Source organism: Passer domesticus, chromosome 31 (assembly GCF_036417665.1).
Source record: "Passer domesticus isolate bPasDom1 chromosome 31, bPasDom1.hap1, whole genome shotgun sequence".
NCBI lineage: Eukaryota > Metazoa > Chordata > Aves > Passeriformes > Passeridae > Passer > Passer domesticus.
In genome coordinates this window covers 3,519,590-3,538,009 of record NC_087504.1, presented here as the reverse complement: position 1 = coordinate 3,538,009, position 18,420 = coordinate 3,519,590, and the positions used below count along the sequence as shown (strand labels likewise).

General features: G+C 57.9%; 1 protein-coding gene across 4 annotated transcripts; it reads left to right on the top strand.

The window, feature by feature from the left end:
- Positions 1-2: 2 nt before the first annotated feature.
- On the top strand, positions 3-17,926 carry ATP5MC2 (ATP synthase membrane subunit c locus 2). 4 transcript variants are annotated; one of them, XM_064401192.1, is made up of 5 exons: positions 3-72; positions 15,734-15,814; positions 16,150-16,224; positions 16,736-16,881; positions 17,773-17,926. In XM_064401192.1, the coding sequence occupies exons 1-5, from the start codon at positions 31-33 to the stop codon at positions 17,885-17,887; spliced, it is 459 nt and encodes a 152-aa protein (XP_064257262.1). In that variant the 5' UTR covers positions 3-30; the 3' UTR covers positions 17,888-17,926. The 4 variants fall into 4 exon arrangements, with proteins under 4 accessions (XP_064257262.1, XP_064257261.1, XP_064257263.1 ...); XM_064401191.1 differs by having other exon boundaries at positions 16,129-16,224; XM_064401194.1 differs by lacking the exon at positions 3-72 and adding an exon at positions 15,196-15,271.
- The last annotated feature ends 494 nt before the right edge of the window (positions 17,927-18,420 follow it).

Below are 18,420 nucleotides of genomic sequence, written 5' to 3'. Positions count from 1 at the left end.
GCGAGAAGCGCGGCGGGCGCCGCTCCCCAAATGGCAGGGTGCAGAGCGTCAGCGGCCGCGGCGCTAATTACGGTAATTAACGTCCCGGGCTGGCGGCGCGGGGGGGCCCTGACAAAGGAGCCTTGTCTGGCTCGGGTGATGAAAGAGAAAACCCGCTCGAGCCCCGGCCTGCCGGGACGGAGCGGGACCGGGCCGAGCCGGGCCGAGCCGGGCCGAACCGGGCCGGGACACGGCCGGGACCCCAAATCCAGGGGGAGATCTGGGATTGACCCCAAAGCCAGGAGGGATTTGTGGGAATGACCCCAAAGCCAGCGGGATTCCTGGGAATGACCCCAAAGCCAGCGGGATTCCTGGGAATGACGGGGATTTGGGGATTTGGGGATTTGGGGATCCCGAGGGGAGGGGCCCGAGGGGGGTCCCCGGGCAGGGGTTGGGGTCAGCGGGGGGGACACGGGGGCTTCATCCCTGAACCCTTGAGGGGTCACTCACGGGGTCACTGATGGGGTCATTCATACACCCCCATCCCATCCCATCCCATCCCATCCCATCCCATCCCATCCCATCCCATCCCATCCCATCCCATCCCATCCCATCCCATCCCATCCCATTCCCCATTTCCATCCCATCCCCAATTCCCATCCCATCCCATCCCCGTTCCCGTTCCCATTCCCATTCCCCATCCCCAATCCCATTCCCATCCCATCCCATCCCATCCCATCCCATCCCATCCCATTCCCCATTCCCATCCCATCCACAATTCCCATCCCATCCCATCCCATCCCATCCCATCCCATTCCCCATTCCCATCCCATCCACAATTCCCATCCCATCCCATCCCCATTCCCGTTCCCGTTCCCATTCCCATTCCCCATCCCCAATCCCATTCCCATCCCATCCCATCCCATCCCATCCCATCCCATCCCGTTCCCATCCCGTTCCCAATCCCGCAGCCCCTCAGCCAATCCCGCTCTGCCAGCTCTTCTCCCGACCAATCCCGCGCTGCCACCTCACGGCTCTGCCCACCAATCCCACAAATCCCTGCATCCCATCAATCCCTGTATCCCATAAATCCCACCAATCCCAAATCCCTGCATCCCATAAATCCCACAAATCCCACAAATCGCCCCCCTTCATCCCACTAATCCTACAAATCCCTGCATCCCAGAAATCCCCCGAATCCCCCAAATCCCTGCATCCCACCAATCCCACCGATCCCAAATCCCTGCATCCCATAAATCCCCCCAATCCCAAATCCCTGCATCCCATAAATCCCCCCGATCCCACCATCCCACCCCACAATTCCCACCGGCCCCACAAACGGGGATTTTGGGTCAGAATTGGGGATTTTGCTCAGTGCCCGCTCCCTGCCCGGCTCATTAGGGCCTGGCGCTAATGAACCTCTCCGGGCACGGGGGGTGCCGCTGCCCCCCAATTAACCCCCGCAATTAGGCCGCAGCTCATTTGCATACGAGCTCTCCCCGCGCCGTTCCCATCCCGGTTTTCCCCCTTTATTTCTCCCCGTTTCGGGTTTTTGTGGGATCCGCTCGGGAGGCGCCTCCCAGCGCCATTCCCGGCCCGCATCCCGCGGGAATGCGACATCCCCGTCGCCATGGCAACGCGCCATCCCCGTCGCCATGGCAACGCGCCGGGATGCCCTCAGGTGCGCGCGGGAACAAAGAGGGCTCGGCGCAAAATCCCCGAATTCCCGAATTTTCCTCTCCAGGGCCGCGGGATCAACCCGGGGGGGGAGCGCCGGGTTTGGGGCGCCGCTGCTGCGCTGGGGGAACCCCAAAAACCCCAAAAAACCCCAAAAAACCCCCCAAAAAAACCCCCAAAAAACCCCAAAACCGCCCCAAAAAAACCCAAAAAACCCCCAAAACCGCCCCAAAAAACCCCAAAAAACCCCCCAAAACCGCCCCAAAAAAAGCCTCAAAAAACCCCAAAACCGCCCAAAAAAACCCCAAAAAAACCCCCAAAACCGCCCCCAAAAACCCCAAAAAAACCCCCAAAACCGCCCCAAAAAAGCCTCAAAAAACCCCAAAACCGCCCCAAAAAAAACCCAAAAAAACCCCAAAACCGCCCCAAAAAACGCCTCAAAAAAACCCAAAACCGCCCCAAAAAACCCCCCAAAACCGCCCCAAAAAAAGCCTCAAAAAACCCCAAAACCGCCCCAAAAAACCCCAAAACCGCCCCAAAAATACAAAAAAAACCCCAAAACTGCCGCAGGGGGGGGCCGCGGCTGCCCGAGCCCCCCCGAATTCCAGCGCGGGTTTGAGGTCGGGAAAGGGGGAAACCCCAAAAATTGGATCCCCCCTGGAAGCGGCGCGAGACCCCGGCGCTAATTAGGGGATTAATGAAATTAATGAGGAGCCGGGAGCCGCAGCTGCTCCGGGATGGGCGGCGAGGAAAACCCGGAGCTGAGCAGGGAATGGAAATAAATCTTCCTCCCCTCCCTCCTCTTCCCCCGGGCTGAACGTGGCCGGGAAAAAGAAATAAAAAAAAATTAAAAAAAAAACCCAAAAAACCCCAAAAAAACCGGGATCGGGCGCAGAGAAAGGAATTCGAAACAATTCCAAATTCAGCCTTGGCTCCGTTGGGGTTTTGGGTTTGGGGTGCTTCGGCCGGGTTTTGGCACATCCTGAGGCCGGGCTGGAAATTTTGGGGTGGTTTGGGTCCTTTCCAGCCCATTTTTGGCGTCTGGGGGAAAATTTGGGATGGAGGGGCCGGGGGAGGCAATGAAACCCCCTGGATTTTGGGGAGGGGGATTTTGGGGTGGGAATTTGGGGATGGGAATTTGGGGATGGGAATTTGGGGATTGGGGATTTGGGGATTGGGGATTTTGGGGATTGGGGATTTTGGGGATGGGATTTTGGGGAGGGGGATTTGGGGAGGGGATTTTGGGGATGGGGATTTTGGGGATGGGGATTTTGGGGATGAGAATTTGGGGAGGGGAATTTTGGGGCTGGGATTTGGGGATGGGAATGTGGGGAGGGGAATTTGGGGCTGGGAATTTGGGGATGGGATTTTGGGGAGGGGGATTTTGGGGCTGGGATTTGGGGATGGGAATGTGGGGAGGGGGATTTTGGGGAGGGGAATTTGGGGCTGGGAATTTGGGGATGGGATTTTGGGGAGGGGGATTTTGGGGGTGGGATTTGGGGATGGGAATTTGGGGAGGGGGATTTTGGGGATGAGAATTTGGGGATGGGATTTTGGTGAGGGGGATTTGGGGGATGGGGATTTGAGGATGAGAATTTGGGGAGGGGGATTTGGGGCTGGGAATTTGGGGATGGGAATTTGGGGATTGGGGATTTTGGGGAGGGGATTTTGGGGATGGGGATTTGGTGAGGGGGATTTTGGGGAGGGGAATTTGGGGAGGGGATTTTGGGGATGGGAATTTGGGGAGGGGATTTGGGGCTGGGAATTTGGGGATGGGAATTTGGGGAGGGGATTCTGGGGATTGGGATTTGGGGAGGGGATTCTGGGGATGTGCAGGCCGAGGCAGGGGAAGCTGGGGCTGACCCAGCCCCCGGCAGCCCCCGGCGCTGCATTCCCCAGGATTTTGGGCCATTTTCCCATTTTTAAGCCACAGCCCCGAGGAGGATTTTGGGGCTATTTCCGTTGATTTCCCGATTTTCACCGCGGTTCATCCCCGGCCCCCGTTTCTCCACCAATTATCATTCAGCGCCTTCGTTTACATGGAGCGACCGGGGGTCAATTTATTCCCAAATCCCCTTTTTTTTATGGCTCTATTGAACTATTTGCCACATTATTTATACGTTAATGCGCCGAGTCCCCGTGGAGATCGCTGTGCCTAATAAATAACGGGACAAATCATTAAGCAGGGTGATAAAATCAAGCCATTTAAAAATACATCAACCTGTGTTGCTTCCGTGTAAAGAGAAGCTCCAGGGGCCCATCAGGAGCGGAGAGAAACACATGGAAAAAAAAAAATAAACCAGGGAAAAACACCTGCTTTTGGTGAATTCCCGGCAAACGAGGGATGGGGGGCTGTGGGAGCGGTGAAGGAGGAAAGGGTGAAATTCGGGAGGGCTGGGGGGGCTGCGGGCAGGAAAAGGGGATTTGGCCCAAATCCCACCAGACCCCAGCCCGGGGGTGGAAAAGGCCGAGGGCTCCCCAGCCCCCGGGTTTGGGATGGGATTTGGGATGGGATTCAGGGTTTGGGATGGGATTTGGGATGGGATTCTGGGTTTGGGATGGGATTTGGGACGGGATTCCAGGTCTGGGATGAGATTTGGGATGGGATTCCAGGTTTGGGATGAGATTTGGGAGGAGATTCCATGTTTGGGATGAGATTTGGGACGGGATTCCGGGTCTGGGATGAGATTTGGGATGGGATTCTGGGTTTGGGGTGAGATTTGGGATGGGATTCTGGGTTTGGGATGAGATTTGGGATGGGATTCCGGGTTTGGGATGAGATTTGGGATGGGATTCCAGGTTTGGGATGAGATTTGGGATGAAATTCCAGGTTTGGGATGAGATTTGGGACAGGACTCTGCTGGGAAAGGTCCCGCAGCCCCAGCCCAGGCTGGGATTCCCCAGGATCCCAATCCCAAATCCCAAATCCCAAACAGGAGCACAGGTGGGTGGGATGGGATTGGGTTTTTTTGGGAATTGCACCCAAAATCCCTCCAGGGGCGAGGAGGTGACCCGGGGGGGGCTCCCCTCCCCCGCCTCCACCCCCAGCTCCACCAAATCCCAAAATCCCCAAAATTCGGGTCGCGGGCACCTCCTGCCCCTTCCCGGTGACGTCACCCCGCTTTATTTGCGTGACAGCAGAGCGCTTATTACAGTCATCAGCATAATTAGCAGCAGCCAATTACCGTAATAACACCATGCCGGTCCGGGGACTTCGGGAAAAACTGGTTTATTTGGGATTTTGGAGAGACAAGTGGGAAACGGTTTGGAGAGACAAGTGGGAAACGGCGCCAGACGCGGCCCCGGGGAACGCGGAGCTCCAAAAAAACCTCATCCCAAAAAAAAAAAAAAAATCCTAAAAAACCTCATCCCAAAAAAACCTGATCCCAAAAATCCTGCGGGATGCCCTGGAAAAGCCGTCCCAGCTCCAGCCCCCAAAAACCAATTCTGGAACATTCCCAAGACACGATCCCGAGAAATTGTTCTGGAAACGTTCCTGAAAAACAATTCCCTAAAACATTCCCGAGAAACGATTCTGGAAAGATTCCCGAAAAGCAATTCTGGAAAACATTAAAAAAAATCCCAAATTCTGGAGCACATTCCTGAAAAGAGATTCAAAGAAAATGTTCCCAAAAAACGATCCCAGAAAACATTCACAAAAAACAATTCCGAAATGTTCCCGAGAAGGAATTCTGGAAACGTTTCCGAGCAGGAATTCCAGAAAGGCTCCCGGGAAGCCGCCGGGGTTTCGGGATTTTGGGGTTTTGGGATTTCAGGATTTTGGGATTTTGGGGTTTTGGGATTTCAGGATTTCAGGATTTTGGGGTTTTAGGGTTTCCAGATTTTGGGCTTTCAGGATTTTGGGGTTTTAGGGTTTCCAGATTTTGGGCTTTCAGGATTTTGGGGTTTCGGGATTTTGGCGTTTCGGGATTTCAGGATTTCGGGATTCTGGGGTTTCAGGATTTTGGGGTTTCGGGGTTCCCGCCGGGATAACGGCAGCGCTCGAGCCTCGCCTTTGTTTCCTTTCCTTCCCTTCCCGGAGCTGCAGGGCCCGGCCCCGCCTCCCTTTAGGCCGGGTTTAAACCCGGGTTAGGCCCGGGAGCAGCTCTGGGCCCGCGCGGGGTGGCAGCGACACCGGCCCCGCGTCCCCGACCCCTCGGGAGCCGCCCCGGCCCCATCGGGCACCCCAAAACCCTCCTGGCTCTGCCCCAGGCCCAGCCCAGCCCCGGGGGCTGCGGGACACCCCTCACGTCCCTAAATCCCAAAATCTCCAACCCCAGCTCTGTGGGGTCTGTGACACCCCTGACATCCCCTAAATCCCAAAATCTCCAATCCCAGCTCTGTGGGCTCTGTGACACCCCTGACGTCCCCTAAATCCCAAAATCTCCAACCCCAGCCCCAGGGTCTGTGACACCCCTCACGTCCCCTAAATCCCAAAATCTCCAACCCCAGCTCTGTGGGGTCTGTGACACCCCTGACGTCCCCTAAATCCCAAAATCTGCAATCCCAGCCCCAGGGTCTGTGACACCCTGACGTTCCCTAAATCCCAAAATCTCCAGGCCCAGCTCTGTGGGGTCTGTGACACCCCTCACGTCCCTAAATCCCAAAATCTCCAACCCCAGCTCTGTGGGGTCTGTGACACCCCTGACGTTCCCTAAATCCCAAAATCTCCAGGCCCAGCCCCAGCCCGGAGCCTTTTCCCCTCCCAGCCGGGGATTTTGGAAAGAATCCTTGGAAAACCCCAAAATGGCAGCGTTTTGCCCCGGATTTATCATTTCCAGCTGGGGAAGGAGCTCCTGGGCGGAACCCCAGCCCCGATCCGGCCGGGAACGGCCCCAGGACGTCCCCACGGGGAATTCCTCCCCAATTCTTCCCTTCCCAAGCCCCGGGTTTGTGGCTGGAGAGGGGAAAATGAAAATAAAACGGGAGCTGGGAAGGGGAAAATGAAAATAAAACGGGAGCTGGAACGGGGAAAATGAAAATAAAATGGGAGCTGGAAAGGGGAAAATGATCCCTGCGATCCCTCTAATTTGCTGAATGGGATTTTTTTCTCCTTTTTTTCCCCTCTCCTTCTCCCTCCCAGGGGCACCCCCAGGGAAAACCCACCCCCAAAATCCACCTTTAATCCTTGTGAAGGGGAGAAAAACCCCAACCCCAACCCCGAGGCCCTTCCCAGCCCCATCCCAGTCCCATCCCAGTAACCTCCCAGTCCCATCCCAGTCCCTTCCCAGTCCCATCCCAGTCCCATCCCAGTGCCCCCAGTTCGGGTGGGCTGCCCAGGGCAGGGGGGAAGCACCAAAATTTGGATTTTTAAGGGGAAAAACCTGAATTTCTGCCACTCCGGGGCTGTTTTGTGATGTGAAGGAATTTGCAGGGGAAAAGCGTCGGGAAGGGAAAGGGGGGGGATGGGGGGCTGGAATTGGGGTGGGGGTGTGGGGGACCCCCGGGAGGCCCCGAGCTGCAGCGCCGGGAGCGTTTCCCGTTCTCCTGGCAGAACAAACACCGGGATCCAGCCCCGCTGGGCAGGGGGAGGGAAAAAGCCCCATTTTCTGTCCGGCCGTAATTCCTGCCTGTCAGCCCCGCCAGGAGCCGCATTCCAGCGCCGCACGCCTGCCCAGAATCATTCCCTTCCCAAATCATTCCTTCCCCAAATAATTCCCTTCCCAAAACCCCCTTCCCCCCAAAAAAATCCCTTCCCCAATAATTTTCTTCCCCAATAATCCGCTTCCCAAAACCCCCTTCCCCAAATAATTCCCTTTCCCAAAATCCCCTTCCCCAAATAATCCCCTTCCCAAAAAAATTCCCTTCCCAAATAATCTCCTTCCCAAAACCCCCTTCCCCAAATAATCCCCTTCCCAAAACCCCCTTCCCCAAATAATTCTCTTCCCCAAATAATTCCCTTTCCCAAAATCCCCTTCCCCAAATAATCCCCTTCCCAAAAAAATCCCCTTCCCAAAACCCCCTTCCCAAAGAAATTTCTTTCCCAAAAAATCCCCCTCCCAAAATAATTCCCTTCCCAAAAAAAAATTCCCTTCCCCAAATAATCCCCTTCCCCAAATAATCCTCTTCCTAAAATAATCCCCTTCCCAAAACGCCCTTCCCCAAATAATCACCTTCCAGAAAAAATCCGCTTCCCAAAGAAATCCCCTTCCCCAATAATCCCCTCCCCAAAAATCCCCTCCCCAAAATCCCCTCCCCAGGTCCTTCCCTGGGGCCCTGCGGGCTCCAGGCCGTCCCCTCCCGAGCAGAGGGACCCAAACCCGCCGGGTTTTGCCCCATTTTGCTGCCACGAGCGGCGAGCGCGGCCCCGCTGCGGCAGCGGCTGGGGCAGCTTTGGAAACCGGCCCCGATTCCCTTTTTTTGTGATTTTTTTTTTTCCTTTAAGGGATTCTGGAAGAGCAGCAGGAGGGGGGGGAAGAGGTTTGGAGTTTTTATTTATTTTTTTTTATATTTTTTAAAATTTATTTTTTAAAGGGGCGTTTCTGATGTCGTTCATTTTAAAGGGGGGGAAATGGGGAGACAAAGGGGCGGAAAATGGGGTTTTGAACAGGATTTTTTTAATGGTTTCACCCAAAACCATCCAAGCTGGAGGCCTGGGCCCGGAATGAGGCCCAAAGCTCCAACATTTCCCGGATTCAGGGAGAAAAAGGACGGGAAGAGCACAGAAGGAGCCTGGGCGGGGCAGGATGTGCCCCCCGAGCCCTCCGAGCCCCCCGGGCTCTCCCTGGCCCCATTCCCGCGGGATTAACCCCAAACCCGCGTCACCGTGACGGGGCCGCCAGCGCCGCCAATTAACGCTCACGCGCTGCTAATTAAACCTTGCGCAAGGCGATGAAATCCCAGCGCAGAGAGGGAATCACCCGCGCTAATTGGGCCGGGCCGGGCCGCGGGTTAATCCCGGACTCCTGGATTTGGGGTTTCCTGCTTTTGGGGTTTTTCAGCCCCGCTCCGGCTCTGCGGGCAGGGCCAGGGAGGGGAACTGTGGGAGATGAATTGTGGCTGATGGAGAACAGAATTATTTAATCACGCGGGGCTTTATCACCCCGGGCCAGCCCTTATCACGGAGCCTTATCAGGATCCCTGTCACTGATCCCTGTCACTGAGCCTTGTCATTGATCCTTATCGTTGATCCTTATCATTGATCCTTGTCATTGATCCTTGTCACTGATCCTTATCAGGATCCCTGTCATTGATCCTTATCATTGATCCTTGTCATTGATCCTTGTCACTGATCCTTATCGAGATCCCTGTCATTGATCCCTGTCATTGATCCCTGTCACTGAGCCTTGTCATTGATCCTTATCATTGATCCTTGTCATTGATCCTTGTCATTGATCCTTAACATTGATCCTTATCTCTGAGCCTTATCAGGATCCCTGTCATTGATCCTTATCTCTGAGCCTTGTCATTGATCCTTGTCATTGATCCCTGTCATTGATCCCTGTCATTGATCCTTATCTCTGAGCCTTGTCACTGATCCCTGTCACTGAGCCTTGTCATTGATCCCTGTCATTGATCCTTATCATTGATCCTTGTCATTGATCCTTGTCATTGATCCCTGTCATTGATCCTTATCATTGATTCCTGTCACTAAGCCTTGTCATTGATCCTTATCTCTGAGCCTTATCAGGATCCCTGTCACTGATCCCTGTCACTGATCCCTGTCATTGATCCCTGTCATTGATCCTTATCAGCCAGCCCAAGCTCAGTTTTATCCCCTTAGGGCTCTGGTTTATCCTTTAGAGCTCGGCTTTACCCTTCAGGGCTCGGTTTTACCCTTTCAAGGCTCAATTTTCCCCTTTAGGCCTCAGTTTTATCCCCTTAGGGTTCGGTTTTACCCTTGAGGGATCAGTTTTATCCTTTAGGGCTCAGTTTTATCCCCTTTAGGGCCTGGTTTTATCTCCTTTAGGGCTCATTTTTCCCCTTTAGGGCTCAGTTTTACCCTTTCAAGGTTCAGTTTTATCCTTTAGGGCTCAGTTTTACCATTTAGGGTTCAGTTTTCCCCTTTAGGGCTCGGTTTTAGCCCCTAAACCCCCCTGCAATGCCCAACTCCCCAAATTTTGGGCCATTGTGGGCCGTTTTGGGCCGTTTTGGGCCATTCTGGGCCATTCTGGGCCGTTTTGGGCCATTCTGGGCCGTTCTGAGCCATTTTGGGCCATTCTGGGCCGTTCTGAGCCATTTTGGGCCATTCCGGGCCATTCTGGGCCATTTTGGGCCATTTTGGGCCATTCCGGGCCATTCTGTGCTGTTTTGGGCCATTCTGAGCCATTCTGGGCCGTTCTGAGCCATTCTGGGCCATTCTGTGCTGTTTTTGGGCCATTTTGGGCCATTTTGGGCCGTTTGGGGCCATTCTGAGCCATTTTGGGCCATTCTGGGCCATTCTGAGCCATTTTGGGCCATTCTGGGCCGTTCTGAGCCATTTTGGGCCATTCCGGGCCATTCTGGGCCGTTCTGGGCCGTTCTGGGCCATTCTGAGCCATTTTGGGCCATTTTGGGCCATTTTGGGCCTTTTCGCCGCAGCCGCTCGGCGCTGCCATTGCGCCCCCTGGCGGCCGCGCCGCGCCTTGCACCCGAACCCCCCCGAACCTTCCCGAACCGTGCCGGACTCTGCCGAGCCCTGCCGAACTCTGCCGGACTCTGCCGAACCCTCCCGGGCCAGATCGGCCGGGCGGGCGGAGAAATCCCACAAAAATCCCGTAAAAATCCCACAAAAATCCCATAAAACCCCATAAAAATCCCACTAAATCCTATAAAAATCCCCTAAAAAATCCCACAAAATCTCATAAAAATCCCATAAAATCCCACAAAATCCCATAAAATCCCATAAAAATCCCCTAAAAATCCCACAAAAATCCCACAAAATCCCACAAAAATCCCCAAAAAAATCCCATAAAATCCCACAAAATCCCATAAAATCCCATAAAAATCCCCTAAAAATCCCACAAAAATCCCACAAAATCCCACAAAAATCCCCAAAAAAATCCCATAAAAATCCCACAAAAATCCCAAAAAAATCCCCTAAGAATCCCACAAAATCCCATAAAAATCCCACAAAATCTCATAAAAATCCCATAAAATCCCACAAAATCTCATAAAATCCCCTAGAAATCCCACAAAATCCCCTAAAAATCCCACAAAATTCCATGAAAATCCCCATAAAATCCCACAAAATCCCACAGAATTTGGGGGAGCAGGGAGGGGAAAGCCCCCCTGAGAGCAGGGATGGGGGAACGGGGATTTTTGTCCTTGTCCCTCGGGGATTTGGGGTTTCAGGCTGGAAAATGAGGGGTTTCCCCCAAAAATGGGCCCGAGGGTCCGGGGGGCTCCTGGGGCCACTGAGAGCGGAGATTTGGCCACCAAAATGTTCCTCCCTGCAGCGTCCCACCCCAAAAGGGCCAATTTTCACTCCAAAGGGTGAATTTTCCCCCCAAAAAATGTGAATTTCCCTCCAAAAAGGAAAATTCTGCCCAAAAAGGAGAGTTTCCCCCACAAAAAAGTGATTTTCCCCCCAAAAAATGCAAATTTCCCCCCCCAAAAAAACTGTTTCCCCCACAAAAAATGCAGATTTCCCCCCAAAAAAGCGAATTTCCCCCCAAAAAGGTGAATTTCCCCCAAAAGGACGCCTCAGTGAGTGGAGGCCGAGCCCACGCCGGGAATGACCCCAAAAAGGGGCAGAAAATGGGGCAAAACCCCCGGATTTGGGGCAAAACCCCCGGATTTGGGGCAAAAGGAGCCGGAGCAGTGCGGGGAGCCGCGGGGAATTTCAGAGCAGGGAAAAAAGGGAGGAAAATCCGATTTTTTTCCCCCATTTCTTTTGAGTTTTATTGATTTTTTCCCCTCAAAGCAGCGATTTCCAGCAGGCAGCGCCGGCTCCTCCCGGGAGGAATAAATAAAGGAAAAACCTGGGGGAAGGAACATTTCCTGACCTTTTCAAAGACAATTAAAATCGCGCTGGAAACGGGGATTTCAGGAGAAAATCCCAAGCTCTGCACGGGAAAAATGGAGAAAAAATCCGATTTTTATTAAAAATGACAATTTCCCCCTTTTTCCAGAGCCGTTTTAGGGGGAATTCAAGGGGTTTTGGGGGTATCTGCACCTGCCGGGGTAGGCAGAATCCTCCCCCGGCGATTTTGAGGCAATAAACGGGGTTTTGGGGTGGGGGAAATTGGGTTTATGGAGCCTCTCTGCGGTGCTCATTACCAGCACGGCAGCTTTTGCCTTGTTTTAACTGGGATTTTTTATTTCATTGTTGGCTTTTATGACTTTTTTTCCCCCCCTCCCTCTCTTCTCTTTCCGAGGTAGAAGAAAAAAAAAAATTAAAAAATAAAAAAGGGGAAAAAAATAAAAAGGAAAAAAAAAAAATCCCATCCGCAGCCCCCCCCCCCCTCGTGCCTGGAGGGATCCGATATAAAATACGGAACAATTTGTCAGTTACAACGGGAAATAAAAATGATGGATTGGAGGGCCAGGGCTTCACCTCCTGCGCGGGAGTGGGGAAAGGAGGGAGAGAAATCGCGGCTTTGGGGGGAAAATGGGATTTGGGGGGGGAATTTGGGATTTGGGGGCAGGAAAATGGGATTTTGGGGGTGAAAATTGGGATTTTGGAGGATGAAATTGGTATTTTGGGGGGAAAAATGGGATTTTGGGGGGGGAATTTGGGATTTGGGGGGGAAATTGGGATTTTGGGGGAGGGAAATGGGATTTTGGGGGAAAAAATGGGATTTTTTGGGGGGAAATTTGGGATTGGGGGGGTAGCTGGGATTTTGGGTGGGAAAATTTGGGATTTGGGGGGGGGAAATTGGGATTTGGGGGGGTTAATTGGGATTTTGTATGGGAAAATTGGGAGTTTTGGGGGGAAATGGGATTTTTGGGGGTAAATTGGATTTTTTGGGGGAAATATGGGATTTTGGGGGGGAATATCTGGGATTTGGGGGATTTGGGGGGGATTTTTTTGGGTTTGAGGGGTGGGAAGGTGTTTGGGATGGGGCCAAGGAAAGAAGGAAGGAAAGAAAAAGAAAGAAAAAGGAGAAAAAAAGGAGGAAAAAGGGGGGAAAAGGGGAAAGAGAGGGAGGAAAAAAAGGGAAAATGAGAGAAATAGGAGGGAAAAAAGGCAAAAAAAGGGATTTCTGCCTCTTTGGTCACGTCCTTCCTCCCGGGCCTCCCTGCCCTTCCCCTCTCCGGTGTCCCCGTCCTTGTCCCCCCCCCCCCGGAGGGTCCCCACCGCGCTCCCCTCCCCCTCCCTCCCCTCCCCCTCTCTCCGATTTTCCGCATTTCGGGTTTTCTCTCTCTCTGCATACAAATGGCCCCGAGCCGCTCGCGCCGCCCCAGACGCGCCTGGGTTTGTTGGGTTTTTATTTTTTTATTTTTTTTTCCCCCCCATATTTCTGATTTTTATTATTTTTATTTTTTTTTCCCGCCCGTTGCCATGGAAACCTCCCCCGGCTGCGCTCCCCCCTCCCCCACCCCGCGGGGACAAACGGGACACGGGGGGGACACGGGGGGATTTGGGGGCGTTTGGGGGTACAGGGAGATTTGGGAATGCAGGGGGGGATTTGGGGACACAGCGGGCTTTGGGGACATTGGGGGAATTTGGGGGCACAGCAGGGTTTGGGGGCACTGAGGGGATTTGGGGTATTGGGGGGATTTGGGGGCACAGCAGGGTTTGGGGGCACTAGGGGGATTTGGGGTATTGGGGGGGATTGGGGACACTGACGGGGTTTGGGGACACTGAGGGGATTTGGGGACATTGGGGGGATTTGGGGATACAGGGGGGATTTTGGGACATTGCGGGGATTTGGGGGCACAGCGGGGTTTGGGGGCACTGGGGGGATTTGGGGGCACTGGGGGGATTTTGGGACATTAGGGGGATTTGGGGGCATTGGGGGATGAGGGTTGGGGATTTGGGGTTGGGGATTGGGAGTCAGGAATGGTCTGGGAGTCAGCTTTGGGGCTGCAGGGTGGCGGTGGCAGCAGGGCCCCCCGTCCCCGTCCCTGTCCCCAAGGCTCCCGTGACCTTTCCCGCTGTCCCCGCGCCGTTCCCGGCTTTTATTCCCGTTTCTTTTTAATCTTTCCGTGCTCGCGCTGCGGGGATTTGATTTTCCCATCTCGGGGGGGGCACCGAGCCCCTGCTCCTGTCCCCAAACCCCCGTCCCTGTCCCTGTCCCCAAACCCTGGGAGCTGTCCCCAAACCCCTGTCCCTTGTCCCAGCTGACAGCAGGAGAGGCTGCAGGGTGACAAAAACCCCCAAAAATCTCATTTTCGACCCCAAAACCCCCGCAGAGAGCGGCGGGGACCCGCCGGGACTTTGTCCCCTCGGTGCCAGCCCTGCCGGGGGACAGAGCCGATCCAGAATTCCCAAATAAACGTCCCCGTTTCCCCGCCCTCCCCTATAAATATCCCCGTTTCCCTGTCCTGGAGGGGAGATCTGATCAGCCTTTAAATGTCAGGCGTAAAGTTTGTCATAAAAGAGCGTGTGAAAAAATAAAAACGCGGAAAATAATCCGGGAAAAGCACAGCCCACCCCAAAAGGGCTCCACAGAGCCCAGGCCTGGGGGAGGAACCCAAATCCTGGGGGAGGAACCCCAAATCCTGGGGGAAAAACCCCAAATCCTGGGGGAGGAACCCCAAATCCTGGGGGAGAAACCCCCAATTTCTGCAGTGAAACCCCTATTCCCGGATCAGAACCCCAATTCCCGGATCAGAACCCCCATTTTGGGATCAGAACCCCAATTCCCGGATCAGAACCCCCATTTTGGGATCAGAACCCCCATTTTGGGATCAGAACCCCAATTCCCGGGAGTTCTGCCTCCTTTTTGGGGCCGTTTCTGGCCATTTTCACAGCCCGCTTCTGCCGCTCCTCCCCGCACCCCCCCGAACCCAAAACCCCCGAAACCCCCCCAAAACCCCCGGAACCCCCCCAAAACCCCCGGAACCCCCCCAAAACCCCCCAGACCCCGCGGCTCCCCCCCCCCGGGGCCGGTGTCGCCTGTCGCTGTCCCGCGGGGACCCCAAGGGGCCGGGTCGGGGTTTGGGGTCGGAGTTTGGGGTCCCCCCCCTGCCGGAGCCCCCCCAGTCCCGGCTCCTCGTCATTGATTTCCCGTTAATGGCCGTTAATTATCGCCCTGCTTTAATTAATGGCCGTGACGGCAGCGGCGCCGCCAGAGAGCCGCGGGCGGGGGGGGGGGGCGGTGTCCCCAAGGGGGGGGTGGCGGTGTCCCCAAGGGGGGGGACACTGGGACCTCCGTGCGCCGCCGGGGACGCGGTGGGACACTGACAGACAGACAGACAGACAGACAGAGAGACACACGGACAGACGCACACACAGACAGACGCACGGACAGACAGACACACGGACGGACAGACACACGGACAGAAGGACAGACAGACGCAGGTGCCGCTCCGTGTCACGTGCTCGCCCCAGGTGCGCTCACCTGCGCTCCCCCGTCTTCCCGCCAGAGGGCGCGCTGGCTTTAGCCCCGCCCACCCCCGCTCAGGCCCCGCCCCCCCGAGCCGCTCTGAGTCCTCCCGCCCGGCAGGGGGCGCCGCGAGCGGCCGCGCCGCCTCCCCGGCCGCGCATGCGCACACGGAGAGCCCGCGACCTGCCCGGCGGAGCCCGGTGAGAGCGGGGACAGAGCGGGGGGACAGGGCCGGGGACACCGAGAGCCCGGGGACACCGAGAGCCCCAGGCCCTGCCCGAGAGCCACGGGGCCCGTCTCGGCCCGGGGGCCTCGGGAGCTCCTGTCCCCACCGGGGTGACACCTGCAGCAGCCCCTCCGTCCCTGTCCCCAAAGCGCCACCGCGGTGCCACTGCCGGGAGGGGCCACAGGGTGACAGCCACACGCCTGTCCCCCCCGTGTGTGCCCGTGTCCCCTGCGTGACCCCCAGAGCCGGGGCCACCCGTGGGGCCAGACCCCAGCGCCTCAGCCCCTCCCGTGTGTGCCCGTGTCCCCGGGGTGCCACCCGTGTCCCCTGGGTGCCACCCGTGTCCCCTGAGTGCCCTGTGTCCCCTGGATGCCCTCGGTGCCACTGTGTCCCCTGAGTGCCCTGAGTGCCACTGTGTCCCCCCGTGTCCCCCCAGCCGTGTCCCTCGGCCGTGTCCCCGTGTCCCTCCGTCCTCGCCATGCTCACCTGTGCCAGGTTCATCTCGGCTCCTGCTCTGGTGAGTAGTGCCAGCCCCGTCCCTGTCCCTGTCCCATCCCTGTCCCTGTCCCTGTCCCATCCCTGTCCCTGTCCCTGTCCCCGCGGGACGGGCTGGGGGTGGCGTGTGACCCTCGGGGACACGGTGGGGGGCTCTGGGGACACTCTGGGCGGGTTGGAGGGGAGCGGTGACAGGGCTCGGTGACAAAGCCACGGGTCACCGCTCACCTGGAGGGGACAGCGCTGGCAGTGCCACCGGGCTGGGGTGGCCCTGGGGGTGGCAGGGGCGGTTCTGGGCAGCGCAGGGTGGGTGTCCCCGTGTCCCCGTGTCCCCAGGTGAGCCGGCTGTGCCCGCAGGTGCGGAGGAGCCCGCGGGCGGGGCTGGGGCAGCCCCTGGCAGCGCTGAGCGGCCCCGAGGCGCGGCCGGAGCAGGTAACGGGGCAGGCCGGGGGTGACAGGGACCCTGGGGGTGACAGTGACACCCTGGGCAGTGACAGGGACCCTGGGGAGTGACTGTGACACCCTGGGCAGTGACAGGGACCCTGGGGAGTGACTGTGACCCTGGGGGTGACAGCAACCCTGGGCAGTGACAGGGACCCTGGGGGTGAGAGGGACCCTGGGGAGTGACAGTGACCGTGTCCCCTGGGGCAGTGACAGTGACCCCTCCTGGGGCCAGTGACCGTGTCCCCTGAGGTTAGTGACCCGGGGAGGGACCATGTCCCCCGGGGTCAGTGACCGAGCCCTGGGGCCAGTGTCCTGGCAGTGGCTGTGTCCCGGGGTCAGTGTCCCCGGGGGTCAGTGTCCCGGGGTCAGTGTCCCGTGCCCCCCGGTGACCCCGGCTGTCCCCTGGGCCAGTGTCCTGGCAGTGGCCGTGTCCCAGGGTCAGTGTCCCGGGTCAGTGCCCCGTGCCCCCCGGTGACCCCGGCTGTCCCCTCCTGGCCAGGTGCGGGCGCTGCGCACCAGCGCTGCCCTCGGGGACATCGACACGGCCGCCAAGTTCATCGGGGCCGGCGCCGCCACCGTGGGGGTGGCGGGGTCCGGGGCGGGGATCGGCACCGTGTTCGGGAGCCTCATCATCGGCTACGCCAGGTGCGGGCACGGGACAGCTCGGGGGGACAGGGGACAGTCTGGGGGGACAGGGGACAGTCTGGGGGGACAGGGGACAGTCTGGGGGACACAGGGACACGGGGACAGCTCGGGGGGACAGGGGACAGTCTGGGGGGGACAGGGGACAGTCTGGGGGACAGGGGACAGTCTGGGGGACAGGGGACATGGGGACAGTCTGGGGGGGACAGGGGACAGTCTGGGGGACAGGGGACATGGGGACAGTCTAGGGGGGACAGGGGACAGTCTGGGGGACATGGGGACAGTCTGGGGGACAGGGGACATGGGGACAGTCTGGGGGGGACAGGGGACAGTCTGGGGGACAGGGGACATGGGGACAGTCTGGGGGACAGGGGACAGTCTGGGGGACACAGGGACAGCTCTGGGGGACAGGGGACATGGGGACAGTCTGGGGGGGACAGGGGACAGTCTGGGGGACAGGGGACATGGGGACAGTCTGGGGGGGACAGGGGACAGTCTGGGGGACAGGGGACATGGGGACAGTCTGGGGGGGACAGGGGACAGTCTGGGGGACAGCTCTGGGGGACAGGGGACAGGGGGACAGTCTGGGGGACAGGGGACATGGGGACAGTCTGGGGGACAGGGGACAGCTCTGGGGGACAGGGGACAGGGGGACAGTCTGGGGGGGACAGGGGACAGTCTCGGGGACAGGGGACATGGGGACAGTCTGGGGGACAGCTCTGGGGGACAGGGGACAGGGGGACAGGGGGACATGGGAGATGGGGCTGGGAAGGGACAGGGGGCTTTGGGGGGAACAGGGGACTGGGGGTGGCAGGGCTCTGGGAGGGGACAGGAGGGACAGGGGGCCCTGGGAGGGGACAGGGCGCGAGTGGCCGTGCCGCCCCGCTGCCGCAGGAACCCGTCGCTGAAGCAGCAGCTCTTCTCCTACGCCATCCTGGGCTTCGCACTCTCCGAGGCCATGGGGCTCTTCTGCCTCATGGTGGCCTTCCTCATCCTCTTCGCCATGTGACCGCGGGCGGTGGCAGCCAATAAAGACGGTTGGGTGACAGCCTGAGCTGCTCGTGTCTGCTTGGTGGCCCCGGCCAGTGTCACCTGCCTGCGGCTGGCTTTGTCCCCGCGGGGTCACCCCGGGGAGGTGGCGGGGTCCCCTCTCGGGCTGAGTCCCCCAAGGGGCTGATCCCCGGGGGCTCCTGGGCTGTCACCCCGGTGTCACCGTGACTATCTGTCCCTGCGGGACACCGGGGCCGGAGCCGGGACCGCGGTGTCGCCGGTGCTGGGGGGACAGTGCCAGCCGTGCCCAGAGCCCGAGCCCGGCCATGCTGGGGTTCGGGGGGTGCCTTGAGCAGGAGGTGTCCCGGGGTGTCCCACGGCTGTTCCGGGGTTGTATCCCGCCTGTCCCGGGGGTATCCCGGGGCTGTCCCGGGCTGTCCCAGGCTGTCCTGGCCGTATCCCGGGGGTGTCCCGGGGCTGTCCCGGGCTGTCCCGGGGCTATCCCGGGGCTGTCCCGGGCTGTCCCGGGCTGTCCCGGGCTGTCCTGGCCGT